Source organism: Acanthochromis polyacanthus, chromosome 11 (assembly GCF_021347895.1).
Source record: "Acanthochromis polyacanthus isolate Apoly-LR-REF ecotype Palm Island chromosome 11, KAUST_Apoly_ChrSc, whole genome shotgun sequence".
In the NCBI taxonomy this organism is placed as follows: Eukaryota; Metazoa; Chordata; class Actinopteri; family Pomacentridae; genus Acanthochromis; species Acanthochromis polyacanthus.
In genome coordinates, this window is record NC_067123.1 from 24,927,560 (window position 1) to 24,949,500 (window position 21,941).

At 42.2% G+C, this 21,941-nt stretch overlaps 1 protein-coding gene across 1 annotated transcript; it reads left to right on the plus strand.

Annotated features, from left to right (window-relative positions):
* The first annotated feature begins 3,912 nt into the window (after positions 1 to 3,912).
* On the plus strand, positions 3,913 to 8,516 carry LOC110972856 (glutathione S-transferase A-like). The gene is made up of 7 exons (XM_051955679.1): positions 3,913 to 3,983; positions 4,064 to 4,254; positions 4,402 to 4,467; positions 4,652 to 4,757; positions 5,607 to 5,728; positions 7,978 to 8,057; positions 8,181 to 8,516. Exons 1-7 carry the CDS (start codon positions 3,923 to 3,925, stop codon positions 8,308 to 8,310), a joined length of 756 nt encoding a protein of 251 aa, XP_051811639.1. The 5' UTR covers positions 3,913 to 3,922; the 3' UTR covers positions 8,311 to 8,516.
* The last annotated feature ends 13,425 nt before the right edge of the window (positions 8,517 to 21,941 follow it).

Genomic DNA, 21,941 nt, shown 5'->3' on the forward strand with positions numbered 1-21,941 from the left:
CCAAAAAATGCAATATACCATAAACTGAAGAGAAATGCCTTGGGATGTCCACTTTTTAGAAAATGGAACCAGTCTGTCCTCCATTGTTGTGTTGCGTTTGTGTCACACACAAATGACATTAAGGGACTTTTGAGCCGCTGTGCTATGATGACTCCACCCACGATGAGGTGGTTACTCAATGTAATGGGAAACCACCTAAACCGAGTTGAGTAGAGTACAGTAGAGTCACGTTGAGTTGAGTCGTGTCGAGTAGGTCCTAAAGGAAAAGCGCCATAACAGTCTGGCTCAAGAGTTAAGGAACTTAGCTGAATAGGGAATAGTGAGGGAGGAAGGGGCTGGAGCCGAGGGGTCGTTGGCTGATGGTGAAGGGAGTTGGCGGTGTGGCGATGGCGAGGCAGAGGCAGAGGCAGAGGCAGATGGTGGCGTGGCGCGTGGAGTGGCAGGCTGAAACGGGAGTGGAAGAGAATGATCCGGTGACCGAGGTGGCAGGTCCAGGATTCCAGAAGGCGGTGGAGAATGGGAGCTTGAAGTAGGGGGTCCAGGGAAGGCACGACCAGGCGGGAGACAGGACTGAGAAACAGCAAAACAAGAATTAGCGAGGATCAGAAAAACAGGAGCGCTAGACAAACCAAGGACTCAGACTAACTATTGGTTGTCCACGGTCCGGCACCAAGTAGTGAGTGCAGCTAGCTTTTATGCCAGAGGAAGTGGTTGATTGCATTGCTACCACATGCTTGCACCCGGCCACACTGATTAGGGATAAGTTACATCTGCCGCCTCCAGCGCCACAAGGACACGCTTGAACTGAAGCAGAGGAAGGGGGAGGGAAGAGCACTGCCATTATCTAGAGCCTGATGCTGCGGGCGTGACACTGGAAAAGACTAAAAACACAACAGTCTCACCAGCTTTACACCAAGGAATGGATGTGTGTTGGAGCAACGACAATAGAGGTGTAAACAGTACAGAAAAGCTAAAAGTACAAAAAAGTTGCTAGAAACAAAAAGAGGGGTTGGAGCAACTGTAACTGACTGTCACTTGGTGCCATCTTCAGTCAAGTCAGCGCCCACCTATGAAATTCCTACAGTCTGTGCTACATGTATTTTGTAAATCTTATGGCATTTATTTAAATTTCACCTGCACAAACCAGTAATTCTCTAATAATGATTATTCAGTCATTATTTTTTCAAGTTCTGTACGTTATCTTAAGATGTACAGTTATACCAAAAGTTATTTATTAATATTTGTTGTCAAAATGTTTTTGAACTGTCCTGAATTTATTTGATTTGATGGTCAGTTATTGATTACATGCAGACACTAATAAAACTACTAGGTTACATATCACACTAATTCCACTTAGATATTTTGATGTTTAGGATTTTTGTTTTAATACATTTTCTCTGACTGGACCTCTTTGAACTTTAGTTGAATACCCCCTGCTGTACATCATTAGATGTTTGCAGGGTGTCAGCAACAGGAAAACTGTCATGACAACATAACAGCTTTTGTTACCCCCATACACTGTGTTTGTAACTAAGATCAGTCTGTGTCAACTCATACATGCAACCCACTATACCAAAAGTTTCTAATGCACTTTAAGTTCCTGTGAAGTCAGTGTGTGTTAATGCATTCATATCAGTTAGCATTTCTTGGAGGCTCTCTGCATTCATACCACATTTACTGATATATTAGGGCTATAATATAATCAGTTTGCACTGTAAACTCCAATCTCACATTTCTTCCTCGTCCTGGGAGAAAAGGTGGGCGGTATATTGGAGAACATGACCTTTGTCTTTATTATTTGAATGTCAGAAGTGAATTGCTCTGCACAAAGGTAACTCAAATATCCTGCGTTGGCATGACTTTGCATAAATTAAATCGTTTAATATTGTGTCCTTCACATGATTTTTACATTTTCACTTTCATGCACAGCCTCTTGGAGACACACCAGTCATACTGTATGTTCAACTATGCCACTTAAATGAACAGCAGACGCGTATCAGGTTTGCAGAAGTGTTTTTTATGACTGTGAACATGGATTTATATCCTGCACAACTGAGAAGTGCAAGTTTGATCCAAGCTCTGGTCCTTGTCTTTGCCCTTTTTTCCAGTTTAAACGCTGATGATTACAGGAATAACTGTTATTTCATATGGAAGAGGTGAAATATCCATCATGGGGCCGACCCAGTTCAAAAGCCTCTGCTGATAAGAACAGAAGAAATAAGCTGTTTATAGAAAATCAGTTTGTGTATTCTTACTTACCATTACATGATTAGTTTCTGTTGCCTAGCCGCGCTAGACAACCCACAGCACCAAATTTAATTCTCTGCCAGGGTGGGTCTAGTTACCCTCCATAAGGCTCGAGGTTGGATGCTCCTAAAACTGGCCGGACGAATCACCATGACGTGTATAGTCAGAAGGCGGGCGTAACTAAGTGACGACAGAGGCGTGACGATTCTGACATAAACAACCGACGCACAATAAACAGTTATCTTTCGACTCGGCTTTGGCCACAGCCCTTAAAGATTTGTAGCTAAAATTCAACTTGAAAGATAAACAAAGGACGGCACTGAAGTGTTTCATTGAAAAGAAAGACGTATTTGGACTTATGCCGACGGGATATGGCAAATCCTGAATATACCAGTTGGCTCCGCTGGTTGGGAAGCTAACGGGACTTAGCCACAATCCGCCGGCGCTCTAGGAACGACGTCAGCCTATTCGTTGCATTGATTGGTTGTATACCTACCCAATTGCTGCAGAGTGATTTGAAAGACAACCTTTTAGCCCGCCTCCCTCCCTGTCAAGCGGTCCTAGACCCTTGCGTCTTCAGAACATGGGTCTAGCGCGGCAAGGCTATAGTTTCTGTTTATCTAGTTCATTACTGGCACAACTTTATCTGCAGCTGCAGGTCTCACTATGAATAACAAAGATGTTGAATTAGTGCAGCATGCAGATGATCACATGTATAAAACCCTTCTACCAGATCATTTTTGGATGTTCCAAAACATGAGACAAATAGTGGGAAAGAAATCTAAAAATGACTTTCCTCCAAAAGTACTAGACCTTAATAAAACAGCCCCATGGTCTAGAAATATGGCCACATTTACAATTTTTTAAAGAACTGCCTTTTCTTCTCTGCATTCATTAGTTCAGCCTTTATTTATACAGGGTGGTGCAGTGAGTAGTTGCTGTCGTTTATAATGTGTACATTGTAAACATGAATCAAAAATACACTTGAACAAATATACAACTTACAACAAAGGATAAGGTTGAAATTGAGAAAGGGTGGACAGGGCACCACATGAAATGTTTGATTGACTGGATTGACTGATACATGTAGAGCAGAACCAGTTTTATGAACCAACATGAGCTGCATCTGCTTTTCGAACAAAACATCTGTACATGCCAGTCGAGCAAAATGAAAACTCACTCAGAAGCTGTCATATGAGACAGACTGCATACTGATGAAGACACATATGAATTTATCATCAGTGGTAAGAAAATGGAATGAAGAGAACAGTATCAGGAGGAGGATTTCCTCTGATGCACACTGATTGATCAATGTCTTGAAGATAGCATTTTTGACTCAGATCTTCTGTTGAACTTCTAAGAAACATGAAATATTACTGGACAGCAGCTGAGTGTGTTATTTTACAGTCAAGCCGTGAGCAGAACCATGTGTTTTTCGTGAGATTTCTGCAGCCTTCTTTCATTCAACAAGTTATCTTTTGATTCTAAACTGTGTTGAAAACATGACTGAACTATTGATTATTTCCAAACACAGTTTATACTACTTCACCGCTCTGTTGATACTGGCAGCTGCTCAACTGTACATTGCCCATAGTTCAAGAACAGACACAAAGAAATTCTCACCTACGGCAACAATCTGCTCCTTTTTTCCCCCTTGACTCACAGATCGTTGGTGATGGCACAAAAATGGGATGGGACTAAATTCCACCAATCCAGATGTGGTAGGCAGGAGCATGGTATAAAACCAGCCTTCTGTGCATATCACCTCCACTCCTCACTTTGTTTACCAGCTATAACGTCTTCTATTGTCTGTCAGCTGTTGTCCTTCACTCTGAAACCATGGCCAAGGACATGACTCTGCTGTGGGGCGCCGGCTCTACTCCCTGTTGGAGGGTCCAGATCATGCTGGAGGAGAAGCAGCTGCAGGGCTACAACCAAAAACTGCTCTCCTTTGAGAAAATGGAGCAAAAATCTCAGGAAGTCCTGGACATAAACCCCAGAGGTCAGGTGGGTTGAAGTCATACTAGCCGTTTACCTAGAAACCAGTCAAATCCTGTCACAACTTCAGTCTGTATTTTTTATCTGAATTTATGTTATACACACTTGATCTTAAAGTAGTTATTTTAATTTTTGAATTCCCCGTTTGTCTTCAAGCTTCCTTCCTTCAAATGTGGGAAACATATCCTGAATGAGTCCTACGCTGCCTGCTTTTTCCTGGAGGTGAGAACTTGGCCGAGGTCTTGAACTGGGATCTAGTTAATATTTCATGCAGCCAAGGAGTTAATAAGTAAGAGGGCTGTGCTGCTTTACAGACAAACAAGCATCCTACACCGCAGAGGAAAAGAAACTGAAGTTCCATGCTGTTCTTAATAATACGTCCTCTTTTTTATGTTCCCATCAACAGAACCAGTACAAGTCCCAGGGAACCAAACTGATCCCCGACTCTTCCGATGTACAAGCAGTGATGTACCAGCGCATGTTTGAGGCTGTAACACTCGACCAGAAAATGAGTATGTTCACACTGATAGGCATAATTGACGATGTCATTCTTGTTTTGTGAGGCAGGATTTTCATGCTCGCCCTAAAAATCCTTCATCTTAATAAAAAATGGGACAAACTGTGCAAGTTTCTCCAAATTACATGTAATTGTATTTAGTGAGTGTTTACAGACTATCCAGGCCACTAAAGCTCAGTAATAGCTATAGGACTTATTGGTTGTTTGCCATTCCCCTTTTGAGACTTCAGTGCACTTAGCAACATCATAAACCAACTCTGCTGCCTTTAAACCACTGAGACTTCATGCCAGCTTCCTCAGAGGCAGTTTAACATCATTCATCTCTCCCTATGAGACCTAAGGTGTTCAAAACACATGATATGCACTAATGAGTCATGCCCTGACTTAATGAATTCACGACATAATGCATTAAATCTATGTACATTATATCTGAATCTAAACGATCACAACAGGTAGTGATGTTGAAGGGTCACATGTTAATCCCACAAAGGATCACATGCTCAGATTAGTTCACACGTAAAACTAAAATCACGAGACCGTGTTCTTTATTTCTTGAGGAGGGGTGCTAAACTAACACAGCTGGAATCCCAGTTCATTACAATAGATAAATGCAGCATTTCAGACTGTTATTTGAACCGTTTTTACTGTCCTCAGTGTGAAGCCGATGTTATATAATGATGTCCTGACTGACCCCAGCCACTGCTGGTAAAAAGAAGCTAAGGCCCAAACACAATGTGGAAGTCCATGTTATGCAACATGTGCACAGATTTCTTTGATTGGCCTCATAGCCCTCATATCTGAGAAACTGGTTGTTACAACTAAATATTTTTTTGACATTTTTCAGCGGATGTTATCTACTACAACTACTTGGTCCCAGAAGGGGAGAGACACGACTCTGCTATTCAGAGAAACAGGGAGGCTTTGAGAGCTGAGCTCAAGCTGTGGGAGGGATACCTGAATAAAACGGTAAACGCTTTAACACTCACACCACACACTACAGAGTGTTACTTAGGAAGACATTCACAAGCAAGAGGCTGTAATATAATGTTACAATGCAGCAGTTGTTGTTTTTCTCAGTCATATTAAATGTTCATATACACACGTGGACAAAATTGTTGGTACCCCTCGGTTAAAGAAGGAAAAACCCACAATTCTCACTGAAATCACTTGAAACTCACAAAAGTAACAATAAATAAAAATTGATTGAAAATTAAATAATCAAAAACAGCCATTACTTTTGAATTGTTGATTAACATAATTATTTAAAAAAACAAACTAATGAAACAGGCCTGGACAAAAATGATGGTACCTCTATAAAAGATTGAAAACTATTTGACCAGAGTGACATGATTAACTCAGGTGTGTCATTTAATTGACATCACAGGTGTTTCCAAACTCATAATCAGTCAGTCTGCCTATTTAAAGGGAGACAAGTAGTCACCCTGCTGTTTGGTGAAAAGGTGTGTACCACACTGAACATGGACAACAGAAAGCGAAGGAGAGAATTGTCCCAGGACATCCGAAAAAAAATGATAGACAAACATCTTAAAGGTAAAGGCTATAAGACCATCTCTAAACAGCTTGAAGTTCCTGTGACAACAGTGGCTCATATTATTCAGAAGTTCAAGACCCACGGGACAGTAGCCAACCTCCCTGGACGTGGCCGCAAGAGGAAAATTGATGACAAATTGAAGAGACGGATCGTTGGAATTGTATCCAAAGAGCCCAGAGCAACCTCCAAAGAAATTAAAGGTGAACTCCAAGGCCAAGGTACATCAGTGTCAGATCGCACCATTCGTCGTTGTTTGAGCCAAAGTGGACTTCATGGGAGACGACCAAGGAGGACACCACTGCTGAAAAAAACTCATAAAAAAGCGAGACTGGAATTTGCAAAAATGCATGTTGACAAGCCACAAAGCTTCTGGGAGAATGTCCTTTGGACAGATGAGACCAAACTGGAGCTTTTTGGTAAGGCACATCAACTCTATGTTCATAGACTGAAAAACCAAGCATACGAAGAAAAGAACACTGTCCCTACGGTGAAACATGGAGGAGGCTCAGTAATGTTTTGGGGCTGCTTTGCTGCATCTGGCACAGGGTGTCTTGAAAGTGTGCAAGGTAAGATGAAATCTGAAGACTATCAAGGCATTCTGGAGAGAAATGTGCTGCCTAGTGTCAGAAAGCTTGGTCTCAGTCGCAGGTCATGGGTCTTCCAACAGGACAACGATCCAAAACACACAGCCAAAAACACCCAAGAATGGCTGAGAGAAAAGCGTTGGACTATTCTAAAGTGGCCTTCTATGAGCCCAGATCTGAATCCCATTGAACATATGTGGAAGGAGCTGAAACATGCCATTTGGAGAAGACACCCATCAAACCTGAGACAACTGGAGCTGTTTGCTCATGAGGAGTGGGCCAAAATACCTGTTGACAGCTGCAGAACGCTCATTGACAAATACAGAAATCGTTTAATTGCAGTGATTGCCTCAAAAGGTTGTGCAACAAAATATTAAGTTATGGGTACCATCATTTTTGTCCAGCCCTATTTCATTAGTTTGTTTTTTAAAATAATTATGTTAATCAACAATTCAAAAGTGATGGCTGATTTTGATTATTTAATTTTCAATCAATTTTTATTTATTGTTACTTTTGTGAGTTTCAAGTGATTTCAGTGAGAATTGTGGGTTTTTCCTTCTTTAACTGAGGGGTACCAACAATTTTGTCCACATGTGTAAGTGCTGCTCCAACTGTAATAATGATACGAGATGATCTGGGAGAGTTTTAGTAGGATAGAGGTGAATGATTTAATGCTTGAGTAACAGCTCAGCATTTTAATAAAAATGCTCAGTAACAACAGCTGAGAGTAAAACAAGCACATTGATATGTTGGGCTTATTCCAGGTAAGAAAAAGCCGGACCACGACCTACAGCTTGTTGTTGTTTCTTTTAATTATTACAGTTTAAAAAATCCGTAGACTGCTGGGTCATTTCTTTATTGTGTACAGTGTCTGTCTGTTAGGACCACAAACCTCTGAAAAACCACAAACAGTTTGTGTTATTTTAATTGTTATTCTGTCAATATCACAAGGATGAAATATGATGCTTCCCCTATGTCAAACTACATCTTTAAAAACACTTTCACCTATAATAGATATGAAATATTTAATTATTAATGCTAACTTTAAAAAAAACAAACTCTTGTGTTCTCTCTTCTAGGACTGTTGCTTGGCTGGGAAAGAATTCACACTGGCTGATGTGCTTGTTTTTCCAGACGTGGCTTATCTATTCTATTGTGGGTAAGTAGGTTAAAGAACCAAAAATGACTTTTAGCTGCTTGTCAGGATGGAATAATGAACAGTTACAATTGCACAATGTAAAGTGTCACAGCCAGTTTTCTCCTTTTGTTTTGTTTACTGTAGATTAAGTACTGAACGTTACCCTGCACTGGCAAAATACTACAACTCTCTGAAGGACAGATCCAGCATCAAAGCCTCCTGGCCTCCTTACTGGTTTAGTCTCATTGACAAGGAAGTGCTGAAAACTGTCTGAGATCCAAATCCTCCTCAGTGGACACACTAACTGTTTCTGTTGTGATTCGTTATGTAACCACTCCTTGCATTGCACAATTTTTTTTTACAAATTACACTTTGCTTCTGCTATGAAGAGCAATTTTCTACCATCATTTAATGGTGATTTTTAAATGCAAATGATTCTTATTGTGTTGTGAACAAAAGCAATAAAAAAGAGAATTTCAATTTGACTGCTTATTAATCCCAGTTCATTACAATAGAAAGAAGAAGATATTGCAGAGAACACTATGTAAAGATGATGTTTTGTATTTTTCAAGGAGACTACATACAAGATGATGAGGTTGTACCAGTTATTGCACATAAGTAGGTGGAATGCGTATGTGATGAAAAAGTGCAGCAGTAAACAGAGGTAGACCAGTGAATTTTATAATATGGCATTGTAAAGTCTGACTGATGTTGATCTAAAGGACCTGCGGAAACGCTCCTTCTTACACTTAGGTGTAACAGTCTGTTGCTGAAGCTGCTGCTTAAGGAGTTCACAGTCTGATGCAGAGGGTGGGAGGAGTTTCCTATGACAGTGGACAGTTTGACCACAGCCCTCCTCTCTCCCACCACCTCAATGGAGTCCAGGGAGCAGCCATCGACTGTGCAGTCTTTTTTTTTTTTTTTTTTAAATCAGTCTGTTAAGTCTGTTCTTATCCTGCTCAGAGCACCCCCCTCCCAGCACACCACTGCATGGGAGACCACTGATGCCACCACAGTGTCGTAGAAAGTCCTCAGCAGTGGCCTGCTCACACCAAATGATACGAGCCTCCTCAGCAGGGATAAACAACACCGACCTTTCTTGTAAAGAGAGTCAGTGTTATCTGTCCAGTCTAGTTTGTTATTTAGGTGAACACTCAGGTACTTATAGGTCCTCACTCTCTCAGTGTCAAGTCCCTAGATGTTCAGTGGAGTGTGTGAGGGTTTCCTGTGGAAATCCATCACCTTCTCCTTTGCCTTGCTGGCATTCGTTTGAAGGTGGTTCTGCTCATAACAGTCGACAACGTCAATGATGACCTTCCTGTATTCACAGTCGTTCCCCCTGACATGCACACTATGATGGCAGTGTCATCGGAGAACTTCTTGACATGACAACTGTCTGTGGAGTAGCGGAAGTCTGATGTGTAGAGAGTGAAGAAGAAAGGTGAGAGTACTGTACCCTGAGGGGTTCCTGTACTGCATATCACCATCAGACACACAGTCCTGTAGCCTCACATACTGGGGTCTGTCTGTGAGGTAGTCCATGGTCCATGCAGCCAGCTTAAGGTGATCTTCACCCTAAACAGTGAGGACTGAATTGTATTGAAGAAGTTGAAGAACGTGAACCTCAGTGTTACCAGTGTCCTCCAGGTGAGACAGGGATCTCTGCAGCAGGTGGATGACAGTGTCATCCGTCCCAGTGCCAGACTGGTACGCAAACTGCAGGGGATACACCAAAGGATGAAGATGGTTCAGGACGATCTTCTCCAATGCCTTCATCAGGTGAGAGGTTAGGGCCATGGGTCTAAAATGGTGGGGCTCCTTGGGGCATGAGGTACATGGGACTGGGACCACACAAGAAGTCTTCCACATGGCAGGAACTCTTTCTAGTCTCAAGATTAAGTGAATGATGTAGCAGACTACCTGACAGAGCTGCTCTGATCATTCTCTGAAAAATGAATTTCCATGACTTCCTCCATTTCTGATGTCAGCTAATTCCTCACAACTCGGGAACTCAAAACTTTCAGAAAATTTCTGCTTACAAAGTTGTGAATACGGCATTTCTCAGTCAGTCAGTCGGTGGGGCTGTGCCATATCAAGTCAGTTTTAGTAACCATCCCAATACAACTGAACATAAACAGCAGGATATCAGTGCTCTGTGAAATAATAATTATTCAATGAGCAAAATATCAAAAAATTACTAAGTGCAATACATTGCTGGATGATGTATTGTGCTAAAGTCAACTTTATACAAAGAAAAATCTGGTCAAGGGAAGCATACAAAGTGGAGACACACACTGACCTGAAACACACAGTTACACACTGAAGAATGGCTAAGAACAACACACTGAACTGTTCTGAAGTGGCCTCCAATGAACCCTGAATTCTACTGAACATCTGTGGAAGGAGCTGAAACATGCAGTCTGGAGAAGGACAGCCTTCACACCTGAGACAGCTGAAGCAGTTTGCTCACCAGGAGTCTAAAGTGATGTGAGTCTAAAGTGCAACTGCTGTACAAAATGGCAAATGGTAAAGGGCTTTTAACGTTCTGACTGAGGTAGATGTTGTTACTACAAAATACTAAACCACTAAACCCATGAAAGCAATCCCATCAATCAACTCAACCAAAAAAAAAAAAAAACACTACAGACATATAAAGGGCTAACAATCTAAAGGGTAGGGGAAAATCAAGTAAAAACAACTTTTTATTTAAATCTCTAAAATGACAAAACTCTAATTTAAGAAGAGAGCCAATTAGAAGCTTAATGAAATTTTCAAGAGAATAAGAAAGAGTGAGAGAGAGAGCTTATTGAACAGCAGCGGCCAGCTTAAAAACCCAAAATAGCAGTTGTGAGAATCAGCCAATCACTTATAAAACTACGGTTAGTGCATCAATATAACAGATTTACCTTAGCACAGACAGAACTCGGCTCCACACCACCAGCTCACACTAGGAGTTCTGAGCAACACACTGGAGTAGCCCTCTTTCTCCACTAAACCATTGGAAAAGGCAAATCAATCCAGAAACTAGTGATGTTACGCTCGAGCCAGTTTGCTGGACACAATGCCGAGCTTTTGAAGCAAAAGTGTTCCGAGACGGTATTTCGATCCCTGCTTCAGCACGCCCACAATCACGTGACTATCGAGAACGAGGCCTCGTTACGTCACATCGCGTGTCGCGGTGCTTCGCGCGAACTTTGGAAGGCGTTGGACATTTCAATCTATCCAGGTCTTAAAAGGCATAGGGGTCTGATTCACTCCTCAAATTGTGTGTTTTTAAGAGGAGGAGATTATGCTAGTGCATTTGCCATTTGTCATTTTGAGAGAAGTTTGGGAGAGTATACATTGAGTTAGAATTTAGTTTAGATATATCTAGTTGCATTTCATACATTAAATAACACACAGATACATACGCATAGATTCACTCATACACAACACACATTCATTCATAGAAACACACTATACATATATGCACACAAACATACATATATAACGTTTTAAAACATTTATTGCAAGTACAAAGCAGTGTGAGAAAAGCAGTCCTGAGGCTTCTTCATTTTTTTCCACTTGGATGCAGTTCTGACACAGGACCAGCAGATGTCACTCTTCTGGTTGTGTCAAATGCTTCGAAGCAATGTGTCAATCTGTTGATTAAATAGCGTGGGGCCAGGGGTGAGACGGAGCGGTGCGTTCATGGCCCCTCCGAAACTACAGTAACTCACCCGGTTAAATATAGATCACTTCAACAGTCAATCTATACCTTGTGGAGTCCGGACAGCTTTAGAGGGTGGTGCTCTTCTTTTACCCTGACGGCTAGGAGTCTCTGTTGGGGGAGTGTAAAAAGAACATATTCATCTTACTTAACAAGTCACCTGTTACCCCCGTCAAACAATACATTATTAACTTGTGAAGTGCTTTGTCTTCAAGTTTGAAGGCCCGTTCAGTGTAAAACAAAGTAAATTTCAGATTTTAATTAGATTTCCCCATCATCAGCAGAGCAAATAAAAACCTATTTGCAGGTGTCCCACTTCTTAAGCTCACACTGGTGCCACCGGTACAAAATGAAATGACATGTCTGAATTACATTTTAGCCATGCCATCTGAAAATCTCTCAACTGTACTCTACACTTACTGTTTGCTCTTGGTTTTTTGACAACAGCCATGGCTACTTTGGAAAGCCGGCTTCTGACATCTGCAAAAAGAATACCATCATCATTTCAGGTTATTGGACATTTTCGGGGGCCAGGAGAGAGAATGATATCCCGTGGTTTCCAATACTGACATTAAAAAGGACTGTTATAAAGATAATCATAAAAGACATTTTAAAAAAACATTTGGCCACAATCAAAATTACTCACCTGGAACATGTGTAAAGGGTTAAAAATGTTTATTTCAGAGATGAATTGAAATACAGTTAAAAAGTTAAATGTCATATGAGAAGGTTAAAAAGTCACTGAGACTGGTACAGCTAATTGCTGAAAATAAGTTATGTTAAAAATGTGTTTAAAAACAGATACCCCATATATAAAAAATTTTTTAAAACTATTTCATTGTGTTTAAGTATGTTAAAAGACTGAATTTCATGGTGTATTTCTGGTTTCTGTGTCAAAGCAATTTTCAAACAGGTCACTAGATGGCGCATAGTGCCAGAGAGGAGCATAAAACCACATTGAGACACTTGCTGCAGAATAAATCCTGCAGCCGAGCTGAACGACACCTAAAACGTGGTGTCTCTTTGTTTATGCATTCAGGTGGGTTTATATTCCTCAAAACCACATGCATGTACCCCAGAATAAGGGCACATTGTGTTGTGACTTCGTGGATATAAGGTGCAATGTTTAGAGTTTTGTTGAAGTTATTTCTTGAGATACAGCTGTTTTGCCGTGTGCGACGATGCTAGGCTAGCGGACCTGTTGCTAGTAAGTTGCTAACACAGAACTAGTTAAGTTTGACACTGTTAGTTTATATATGGTTTCATGTGTAATTTGGTGTGATGTAAAAGCCATGTAAGGGACAGAGACAAGTTTGCATGGAGAAATTTGGTACATTTGTTTTGTTAAGCCCACAGTTGTTTATGATGTGAAATTAGAGGTACTGTCTATACAGTTGGTGTACTTTGCACAATTAATAGAACATTTTGTGTCATTATTTGCTTGTTAAAGAAAGCAGAATAAATCCTGCAGCCGAGCTGAACGACAGCTAAAATGTGTTGTCTCTTTGTTTATGCATTCAGGCATTCAGCTACTGGATTTATAAACACACCCACCTGACACCTGCCGGGCCAGGGGGGTTACATTTCTGGGGGCTCGTCCGGGATCAGCACCTTTACTTGTGGTAGCTGATCATCTGTAACTGAACCTGATGTGAAGATCCCAGGCCAACGTGCTACGCTGACTTCTGAGGTGGAGAGATGACTGCGCTTCAAGAACTGTGGAGGGAGATCCAGAGGAAACTCCATCAGTTGATTAACGCCACCAGGACAGATCTGCTCTACAAGCTGGTAGCGTCTATCAAGGATGAGGTACAGGAAGATATTCCAGGGGATGATGCAACAGAGGTGGAACTCTACGACTTCATTGTGGACTTTATGAGAAGTGATGCGTTGGTGAGTCTGGAAGACCGTGGCATGAGCCGCCTGCTAATCTTCAATGACCTGATCACTGAACTGCAACAACCTGCATCAGCTTCAGAGGAGCAGTGTGAGTTACCAGCAGAAGCTGCGTCGCTTGAGGTACCTCCAGTGGTTCTTGCAAAGCCGGACAGATCATCGTCTGTAACAAGTCAGGTGACTGATGTGGTAAAGTTGACATATGTTGCTGCTTTACTACCTCGAAGAGAGTTCAAAAATATACAGTGGACAAATTTCTGACTCAGACTCTGATGTTAGTTATACATCACTGTGTAGACAGATTGATGAAGGGCTGTCTGAGAATTTCATTGAGGCAGAAGTTATTCGTATTGTCTTAAAAATAATCAAGCCTGGTACATTCAAAGACATGCTTATGACAACAGAGGGGTTAACTGTAGCAGAGCTCAAACGTTTTCTGAGAGCACACTTACGTGACAAAAGTAGTGCAGAGTTATTCCAGGAGCTTAGCAATGCTAAACAACAGGAAACAGAAACCCCACAACAGTTCATGTACCGACTCATGGGGCTAAAACAACGAATACTGTTTGCTTCTCAGCAAGGTAGTTCAGAGTTTCAGTATGATAGCAAACTTGTCAGTGGTGTATTCCTTCATTCACTGTATCAGGGAATAAGTGAGAAATATGCATATGTTAGGAGAGACCTTAAACCTGTTATGACCAACACAAGTGTCACTGATGATTTTATACTTGAAATCATTACCAAATCAGTTAGTGAAGAGGTCGCGAGACAGGCACGCCTTGGTCAAACAAACAAGGCTAAAACATTTGCAGTTAATGCCACTCAGCAAGCAGACAGACGTGTAGTCCAGCCTTCAGTAGAAGTCCAAGCCAGTCAGTGGCGCTTCTAGCCTTATTGACTCCCTAGGCAAGTACGTTGCTGACACCCCCCCCCACACACACACACACACACCCCTCCCCTCAAAATAATAGAAAAAAGCTTTTAAAGTGAAAAGAACAATCTTGTGACATGGTTGAGCGTAGGTAGGTTTTGATAAGCTTAAGCTTAGAAAAACTCCTTTCTGCTTCTGCCACAGTAACTGGTAATGTGAGAGAAATCCTTAGAGCTGTCCACAGATTTGGATAAAGTTCAACCAAGTCAGAATCAAATAGGAAAGAAAGCAGTTCAAATTGTTGCATTGGCTTCTTTGGAAGGGTAGGTAAATGTTTTAGCTCTTTTACAAGCTCATCAGCATCCAGATCAGATTGTCCTTTGTGCTGCCATGTGGAACCAAGTGCCTGACACTGTGCAGTGAGATCTTCATCAGAGAGAGACTGGAAGTTGGAAAGGACTCCAAACTTATTTCCTACACTTTGCAATGTTTCAAACCATTCACTTACACTCGGTGAATTGTGCTTGAAAACTTTTTTTTTTAAAGCAATTTGCATAATGACAGTGTTCTCAATATACCATACCTTTACCCTTCTCACGCTTCTCTTGTTCTTCTCTTTTCTTTTTTCTGAACTGGGCCCCTGAGGGTTTTGACCTTTTCATTTTGCGAGAACAAACTACACATTAGCATCTTTCGATGACACGGATCGACTGTTTTGCAGCAGCATCGCATCGCATCAGTCAGGAGGCGGACTGTACCAAATAACAAACATCTTATTGTCTGTAATTGGAAACAAGGTGTATGTGTGAGAATAGCTTTTTTTCTTTTTGTTAGGTGGAATGTGTGAAAAAAGCTTTATCGAAGTAGTCTGATATGTAGCTACTAAGTGGGCTCTTACTAAGGCTTTGAATTAGTACAGCCACCAATTAACTTGCATCAGTCTGTCGCACCCAGTCACCTGTAAACTCCAGGCGTAAACTCACCGTGACGTCACCCGTTGGTTTCAACGCCGAGAAAATGAAGCCCGGATTTTGCTACTTCCTGGTTGCCGTTTTGGATTTTTTGGAGCCAGTGACGTAAAAAGCGTCATCAAACAGACTGGACCGGAGAGCAACTAGGGGCAGGATTGGCTGAGGACTCTCTTATCCCGACCACATTTTACCGCAGAGGCTTCTGTTGCTGTCTATCAAGTATAGCCACGCCCCCTGGCTCTGCCAACTTTAACGATTTATTTAAAATTCAGCATTGATTTATTTTAAGATCGGCCACCTGATCTCTCATTTTGACCATGAAAACTAACGGGAAAAAAATCCTGAGCTGTAGAAAATCAGTCTATCAAATTTTATTTTTTCCAAAAATGAATTGGGGTCTATGGAGCAAAAGCTTTTTGGAGCCAACCCTAGCGGACAGCGTGATATTGCAAGTTTTTGACACTTCCTGGTTGGCTTCAATTCTGGAACCAGATGCTACGTCCACTATATATACAGTCTATGGTAAACTCGCACCCCTCTCGCCTTTCCTGATTTGATATATTCCACTGTCCATTTGTTAGCAGAGGGCGCCCCTCTGAGTCTTGACCTAAAGAGGGTGCCATTTGTTATGTAACGTAACACCATCAGAGTGTGAATGGATGCTTACTCAGCTGCGTGCTTATGAAGGGAATTGTATTTAATGATTTTTTTTCCCCTTCATCATGCCGCCCCCTTGAGTTTGCCGCCCTAGTTGGCTTGTGCAAAAAACCGCCACTGAAGCCAGTGTTCTTCAAACCCAAGCAGAAGTACAGGCAAACCGCACAGCTATAAATGAACTAACAGCCAATTTTGCCGCCTTGGCTAAGGCTCTAGAGAAGGCCCTCACCCCTGTGGGAAGTGTTCCAGAGTCAGCACAGGTTAACTCAGCAAATACAGTGCAACCATCCAACTCTGCCACTAGGGGGCCACGATGCAAGCAATGTGCAGCCCAGGGCACTGCAAGCTGTCACCATTGTTTTAAGTGTTGTAAAGAGGGACATAGAGCTGTTGGCTGCCTGTCAAAGACTAAGCTCATGGGAAACGAGATGAGGTCACTGGGGAGGCACCACCAGTGACTGACCAAGAGCCAGAGTCCCATGTCACAGAGACCAACCAAAATCACACAACTTCAGTCAAAGCCCAACCACCATTAAAGCACAGAACAACAAGAGGAAATCGTATAGCAAAACTAGTTGGAAAAAAATGCAAGCTCTCCTGTTATCTTAATGGTGTGAAAACTGACATGCTACTTGATAGTGGAGCACAAGTTACTATCCTAGAAAAATCCTGGTTAGAAAAAAAACTTAACAAATGCTGAAATCTGGCCACTTCAAGATCTTCTGCAAGACGATCCACTCAGAATCACAGCAGCTAATGGGACTGATGTTCCCTTTGAAGGATGGACTGAAATATTAGTGGAAATCAAAAGTGCAGAACATGGCCAAGTTGCTATTAATGTGCCCATGTTAGTGAGTCAGAGCTGTGTTAGTGGACTATTGCTGGGGTTCAGTGTAATTGAGGAAATTATCCTTGAGAGTCTTGAGCAGCCAGGAAGTGTTAGTCTGAGTGACCTATTGGCAGAAGCGTTAAAGCTCCACAGAGATACTGCTGAAATCATGGTTGCCGTCATAAGTGAGACTCCAGCCCAAGAAAAACCTGCCAATACCACCATCAGAGTAGGAAAGAGAGGTCTTACAGTTCCAAGCGGCCAAATATGTGAGATCAAGTGTCATATCCGAACATGGCCAAAGGGAGGAACAATGTTATTTGAACCTGACCTAAAGACTGTCCTACCTGAGGGGCTGGAGCTGTTTCCTTCATTGATTGATGTGCCTATTGGTGCTTTCAAAACTGTAAAGATACCAGTCAGCAACTCCACCAAGCGTGACATTTTCCTGCCACCAAAACTAGTCTTGGGCCATATAGAAGAAATTCTTGACAGCAGGCCAGTAACTTTTAGTTCATCACCCCAGCAGTCAGCAAAGTCAACTGAAGGCACCCATCGGTGCACTGCACAGGTTAATTCAGTAGGCAACACCAGTGAAAGCACAAACGGCTCAGCAAACTCACACGCACAAGAAAAATGGCACCCTCCTGTCAGTCTAGAGCATCTTGATCCCGAACAGCAGGAGGTGGTGCGCCAGATGCTTTTCGAGGAGTCTGATGTGTTCGCCAGGGAGGAAGGAGACATAGGCTGTATACCAAACTTACTGCTCAAGATCAATGTTGTGGATGACAACCCTGTTCAAAAGTGCTACAATTCCATACCCAGACCTCTCTACAAGGAGGTGAAACAGTAAGTGCAGAATCTCTTGGATAGAGGTTGGATCCGCAAATCTGTGTCTTCATATTCTTCTCCAGTGGTGTGTGTCAGGAGAAAGGACCAGAGTCTTCGTCTGTGTGTGGACTTTCGAGGGCTGAATCGAAAAAAACAATTCCAGATCGTCACCCATTGCCACGAATCCAGGATCTGCTTGACAGTTTGGGGGGGAACACCTGGTTCTCTAACCTTGCCAGCAAGTTGATTTCTCGCGATATTTGTGAGTTCACAAATCTCTCAAGAAACCATCTTGCTCCACTCCTGCCTTCACTTTTCGTACAGCACCAAGTTGGTTGGGGCCAATCACGCAGCAGTATTCGTGTGTGGGGCGGGATATCCGGGTGTGAAGACGACACCAAGCGCCAGTAGATCAAAACAAACATGGCAACGGAGGACAACGATCGTGTAGATGCTGCTATTAAGTCAATTTTAGCTGAATCTCCTATCGCTTGTTTGAAGGAAGAACGAGAGGCGCTTTGCGCATTTCTGGATGGTAAAGATGTTTGTGCTTTTTTACCTACGGGTTTTGGTAAGAGTTTAATCTACCAATTGGCTCCGCTCGTTGTGAAGATCCCGCGATTGGCTAAAAACAAACCTGTCAGAGGCGGGACATACTGTTGCATTGTCCAATCCGTGCCTCTTTCCTCCGAACGGATTTACATGGAGCGTTCCCAGATTGATATTGTGGAGTACTATCAAGTACTACACAATTTTTAATCTGGCTATTGCCAGGTTACTGGTTCTCCATACTCGATCAAGGCAGGGCATACCACCAAGGATTCGTGAGTGAGGAATCCAGACATCTCACAGCCTTCAGTACACCATGGGGGTTGTATGAATGGGTCCGTATCCCTTTTGGCTTAACTAATGCACCTGCAGCTTTTCAGAGGTGTATGGAAAGTGTGTTGGAAGGTATTCGAGACGAATGCTGTGCTCCATACCTTGATGATGTGTTGTGTTACTCAGTGTCCTTTGAGGATCACATACATCACCTCAGACAAGTTCTAAGCCACATGAGGGAGCACGGCATCAAACTGAGACCCACCAAGTGTGAGTTGTTCAAAAGAGAGGTTCGTTACCTTGGCAGGCTGGTGTCTGGAGAAGGAGTTAAGATCGATCCACAGGATTTGGCAGCAGTGATGGCACTTAAAGACAAACAACCTCGCACTGTTGGAGATGTCAAGTCCCTGTTGGGATTTCTGGGATACTACCGCTCCTTCATCCAAGAATTCTCCCGACTGACAAAACCATTGTTTGAACTGCTGCAGAAACCAAATGACATTAAAGGTGACACTGAGAGACAATCTAGCAAAAGTACAGTCAGGACCAGGAAGACAGATAAAGGGCAGCTTCCATCAAAAACACCCATCACATGGCAAGCAGAACACAGAGATGCTGTGGCCAAGCTGTTGGATATGCGAACTCACCCTCCTGTCCTGGCTTACCCCAACTTTGACCTTCCCTTTGTACTGCACACCGATGCGTCCAATGAAGGGCTAGGAGCAGTGTTATACCAGTGTCAGGAAAACAAGTTAAGGGTCATTGGTTACGGCTCAAGAACTCTAACACCTGCCGAGAGAAATTACCACCTCCACTCTGGTAAACTTGAGTTCTTGGCTCTCAAATGGGCCATCTGTGATAAGTTTAGGGATTATTTGTATTATGCCCCAACATTCACAGTGTACACCGATAACAATCCTTTAACTTATGTTCTCAGCACTGCCAGATTAAATGCTGTGGGACACAGATGGGTCGGTGAGCTCACTGATTTCCACTTCGATATTAAGTACCGGCCGGGGAAGATGAACACAGATGCAGATACATTGTCAAGGTGTCCCCTGAACCTTTAGGATGACATGAAAGAACATACAGAGATTATCTCACCTGAGATTGTCTCTACCATATGGTGAGGCAGCAAAGCAGCTCAAGAGAGTGATGTACCTTGAGTTGCCGCCCTGCAGCTTAACAATGCAAATGTGGATGCTGTGACACCTGAGAATGTTTCCAGTGTTACACCAGAAAACACGTATGTGGCACAGCAGGAAGACACAGCCATTGCAGAAGTTGTCTCACTGAAACTTAGGAACTGGACTCCAAATAGAAGTGACAAAAGAAACATGAGGAAAGAGACCAAAAGACTGCTATATGAATGGAATAAGCTCGAGGTGGATGATGGCATTCTCTATCGAAAGACTGAACAACACAGGCAGCTTGTCCTTCCAAAAAAGTTGAGAGCCATTGTACTGAAAAGCTTGCACAATGACATGGGCCATGTTGGTGCTGAGAAAGTGACTCATCTTGCCCGTGAGAGATTTTACTGGCCCAACATGCAGAATAAGATAGAAGACTATGTCAACAAAAGGTGTGTCTGCCTTAAACAGAAGCGTCCCAGTCTTCCACAGAGAGCGCCTATGGGACACATCTCCACAAGCAGTCCATTCGAGTTAGTGTGTATTGATTATCTACACTTGGAGCAAAGTCAAGTCTATGAGTATATACTTGTCATTGTAGACCATTTCACACGCTTTGCTGAAGCGTATCCAACAAAAAATAAAGCAGGAAAACGGCAGCCGACAAGATTTTTCAGGACTTCATTCCCCGCTTCGGATATCCTAAGCTTCACCATGATCAGGGAAAGGAGTTCGACAACAGCTTGTTCAAAAGGTTACAACAGCTGGCTGGTATTGGTCATTCACGAACTACACCATACCATCCGCAGGGTGATGGTCAGTTATTGATTACATGCAGACACTAATAAAACTACTAGGTTACAGATCACACTAATTCCACTTAGATATTTTGATGTTTAGGATTTTTGTTTTAATACATTTTCTCTGACTGGATCTCTTTGAACTTTAGTTGAATACCCCCTGCTGTACATCATTAGATGTTTGCAGGGTGACAGCAACAGGAAAACTGTCATGACAACATAACAGCTTTTGTTACCCCCATACACTGTGTTTGTAACTAAGATCAGTCTGTGTCAACTCATACATGCAACCCACTATACCAAAAGTTTCTAATGCATTTTAAGTTCCTGTGAAGTCAGTGTGTGTTAATGCATTCATATCAGTTAGTATTTCTTGTAGGCTCTCTGCATTCATACCACATTTACTGATATATTAGGCCTATAATATAATCAGTTTGCACTGTAAACTCCAATCTCCTCATCCTGGGAGAAAAGGTGGGCGGTATATTGGAGAACATGACCTTTGTCTTTATTATTTGAATGTCAGAAGTGAATTGCTCTGCACAAAGGTAACGCAAATATCCTGCGTTGGCATGACTTTGCATAAATTAAATCATTTAATATTGTGTCCTTTACATGATTTTTACATTTTCACTTTCATGCACAGCCTCTTGGAGACACACCAGCCATACTGTATGTTCAACTACACACGTGGACAAAATTGTTGGTACCCCTCAGTCAAAGAAGGAAAAACCCACAATTCTCACTGAAATCACTTGAAACTCACAAAAGTAACAATAAATAAAAATTGATTGAAAATTAAATAATCAAAATCAGCCATCACTTTTGAATTGTTGATTAACATAATTATTTAAAAAAAACAAACTAATGAAATAGGGCTGGACAAAAATGATGGTACCCATAACTTAATATTTTGTTGCACAACCTTTTGAGGCAATCACTGCAATTAAACGATTTCTGTATTTGTCAATGAGCGTTCTGCAGCTGTCAACAGGTATTTTGGCCCACTCCTCATGAGCAAACAGCTCCAGTTGTCTCAGGTTTGATGGGTGTCTTCTCCAAATGGCATGTTTCAGCTCCTTCCACATATGTTCAATGGGATTCAGATCTGGGCTCATAGAAGGCCACTTTAGAATAGTCCAACGCTTTTCTCTCAGCCATTCTTGGGTGTTTTTGGCTGTGTGTTTTGGATCGTTGTCCTGTTGGAAGACCCATGACCTGCGACTGAGACCAAGCTTTCTGACACTAGGCAGCACATTTCTCTCCAGAATGCCTTGATAGTCTTCAGATTTCATCGTACCTTGCACACTTTCAAGACATCCTGTGCCAGATGCAGCAAAGCAGCCCCAAAACATTACTGAGCCTCCTCCATGTTTCACCGTAGGGACA

What these genes read in the sequence shown, in the direction of transcription:
- LOC110972856 (XM_051955679.1), top strand. Translation starts at nt 3,923, where the DNA reads ATGGCACAAAAATGGGATGGGACTAAATTCCACCAATCCAGATGTGGT. An exon ending in ATGTGGTAGGCAGGAGCATG is followed by an intron (nt 3,984 to 4,063) that starts GTATAAAACCAG and finishes ATTGTCTGTCAG; the next exon opens with CTGTTGTCCTTCACTCTGAA. An exon ending in ACATAAACCCCAGAGGTCAG is followed by an intron (nt 4,255 to 4,401) that starts GTGGGTTGAAGT and finishes TTTGTCTTCAAG; the next exon opens with CTTCCTTCCTTCAAATGTGG.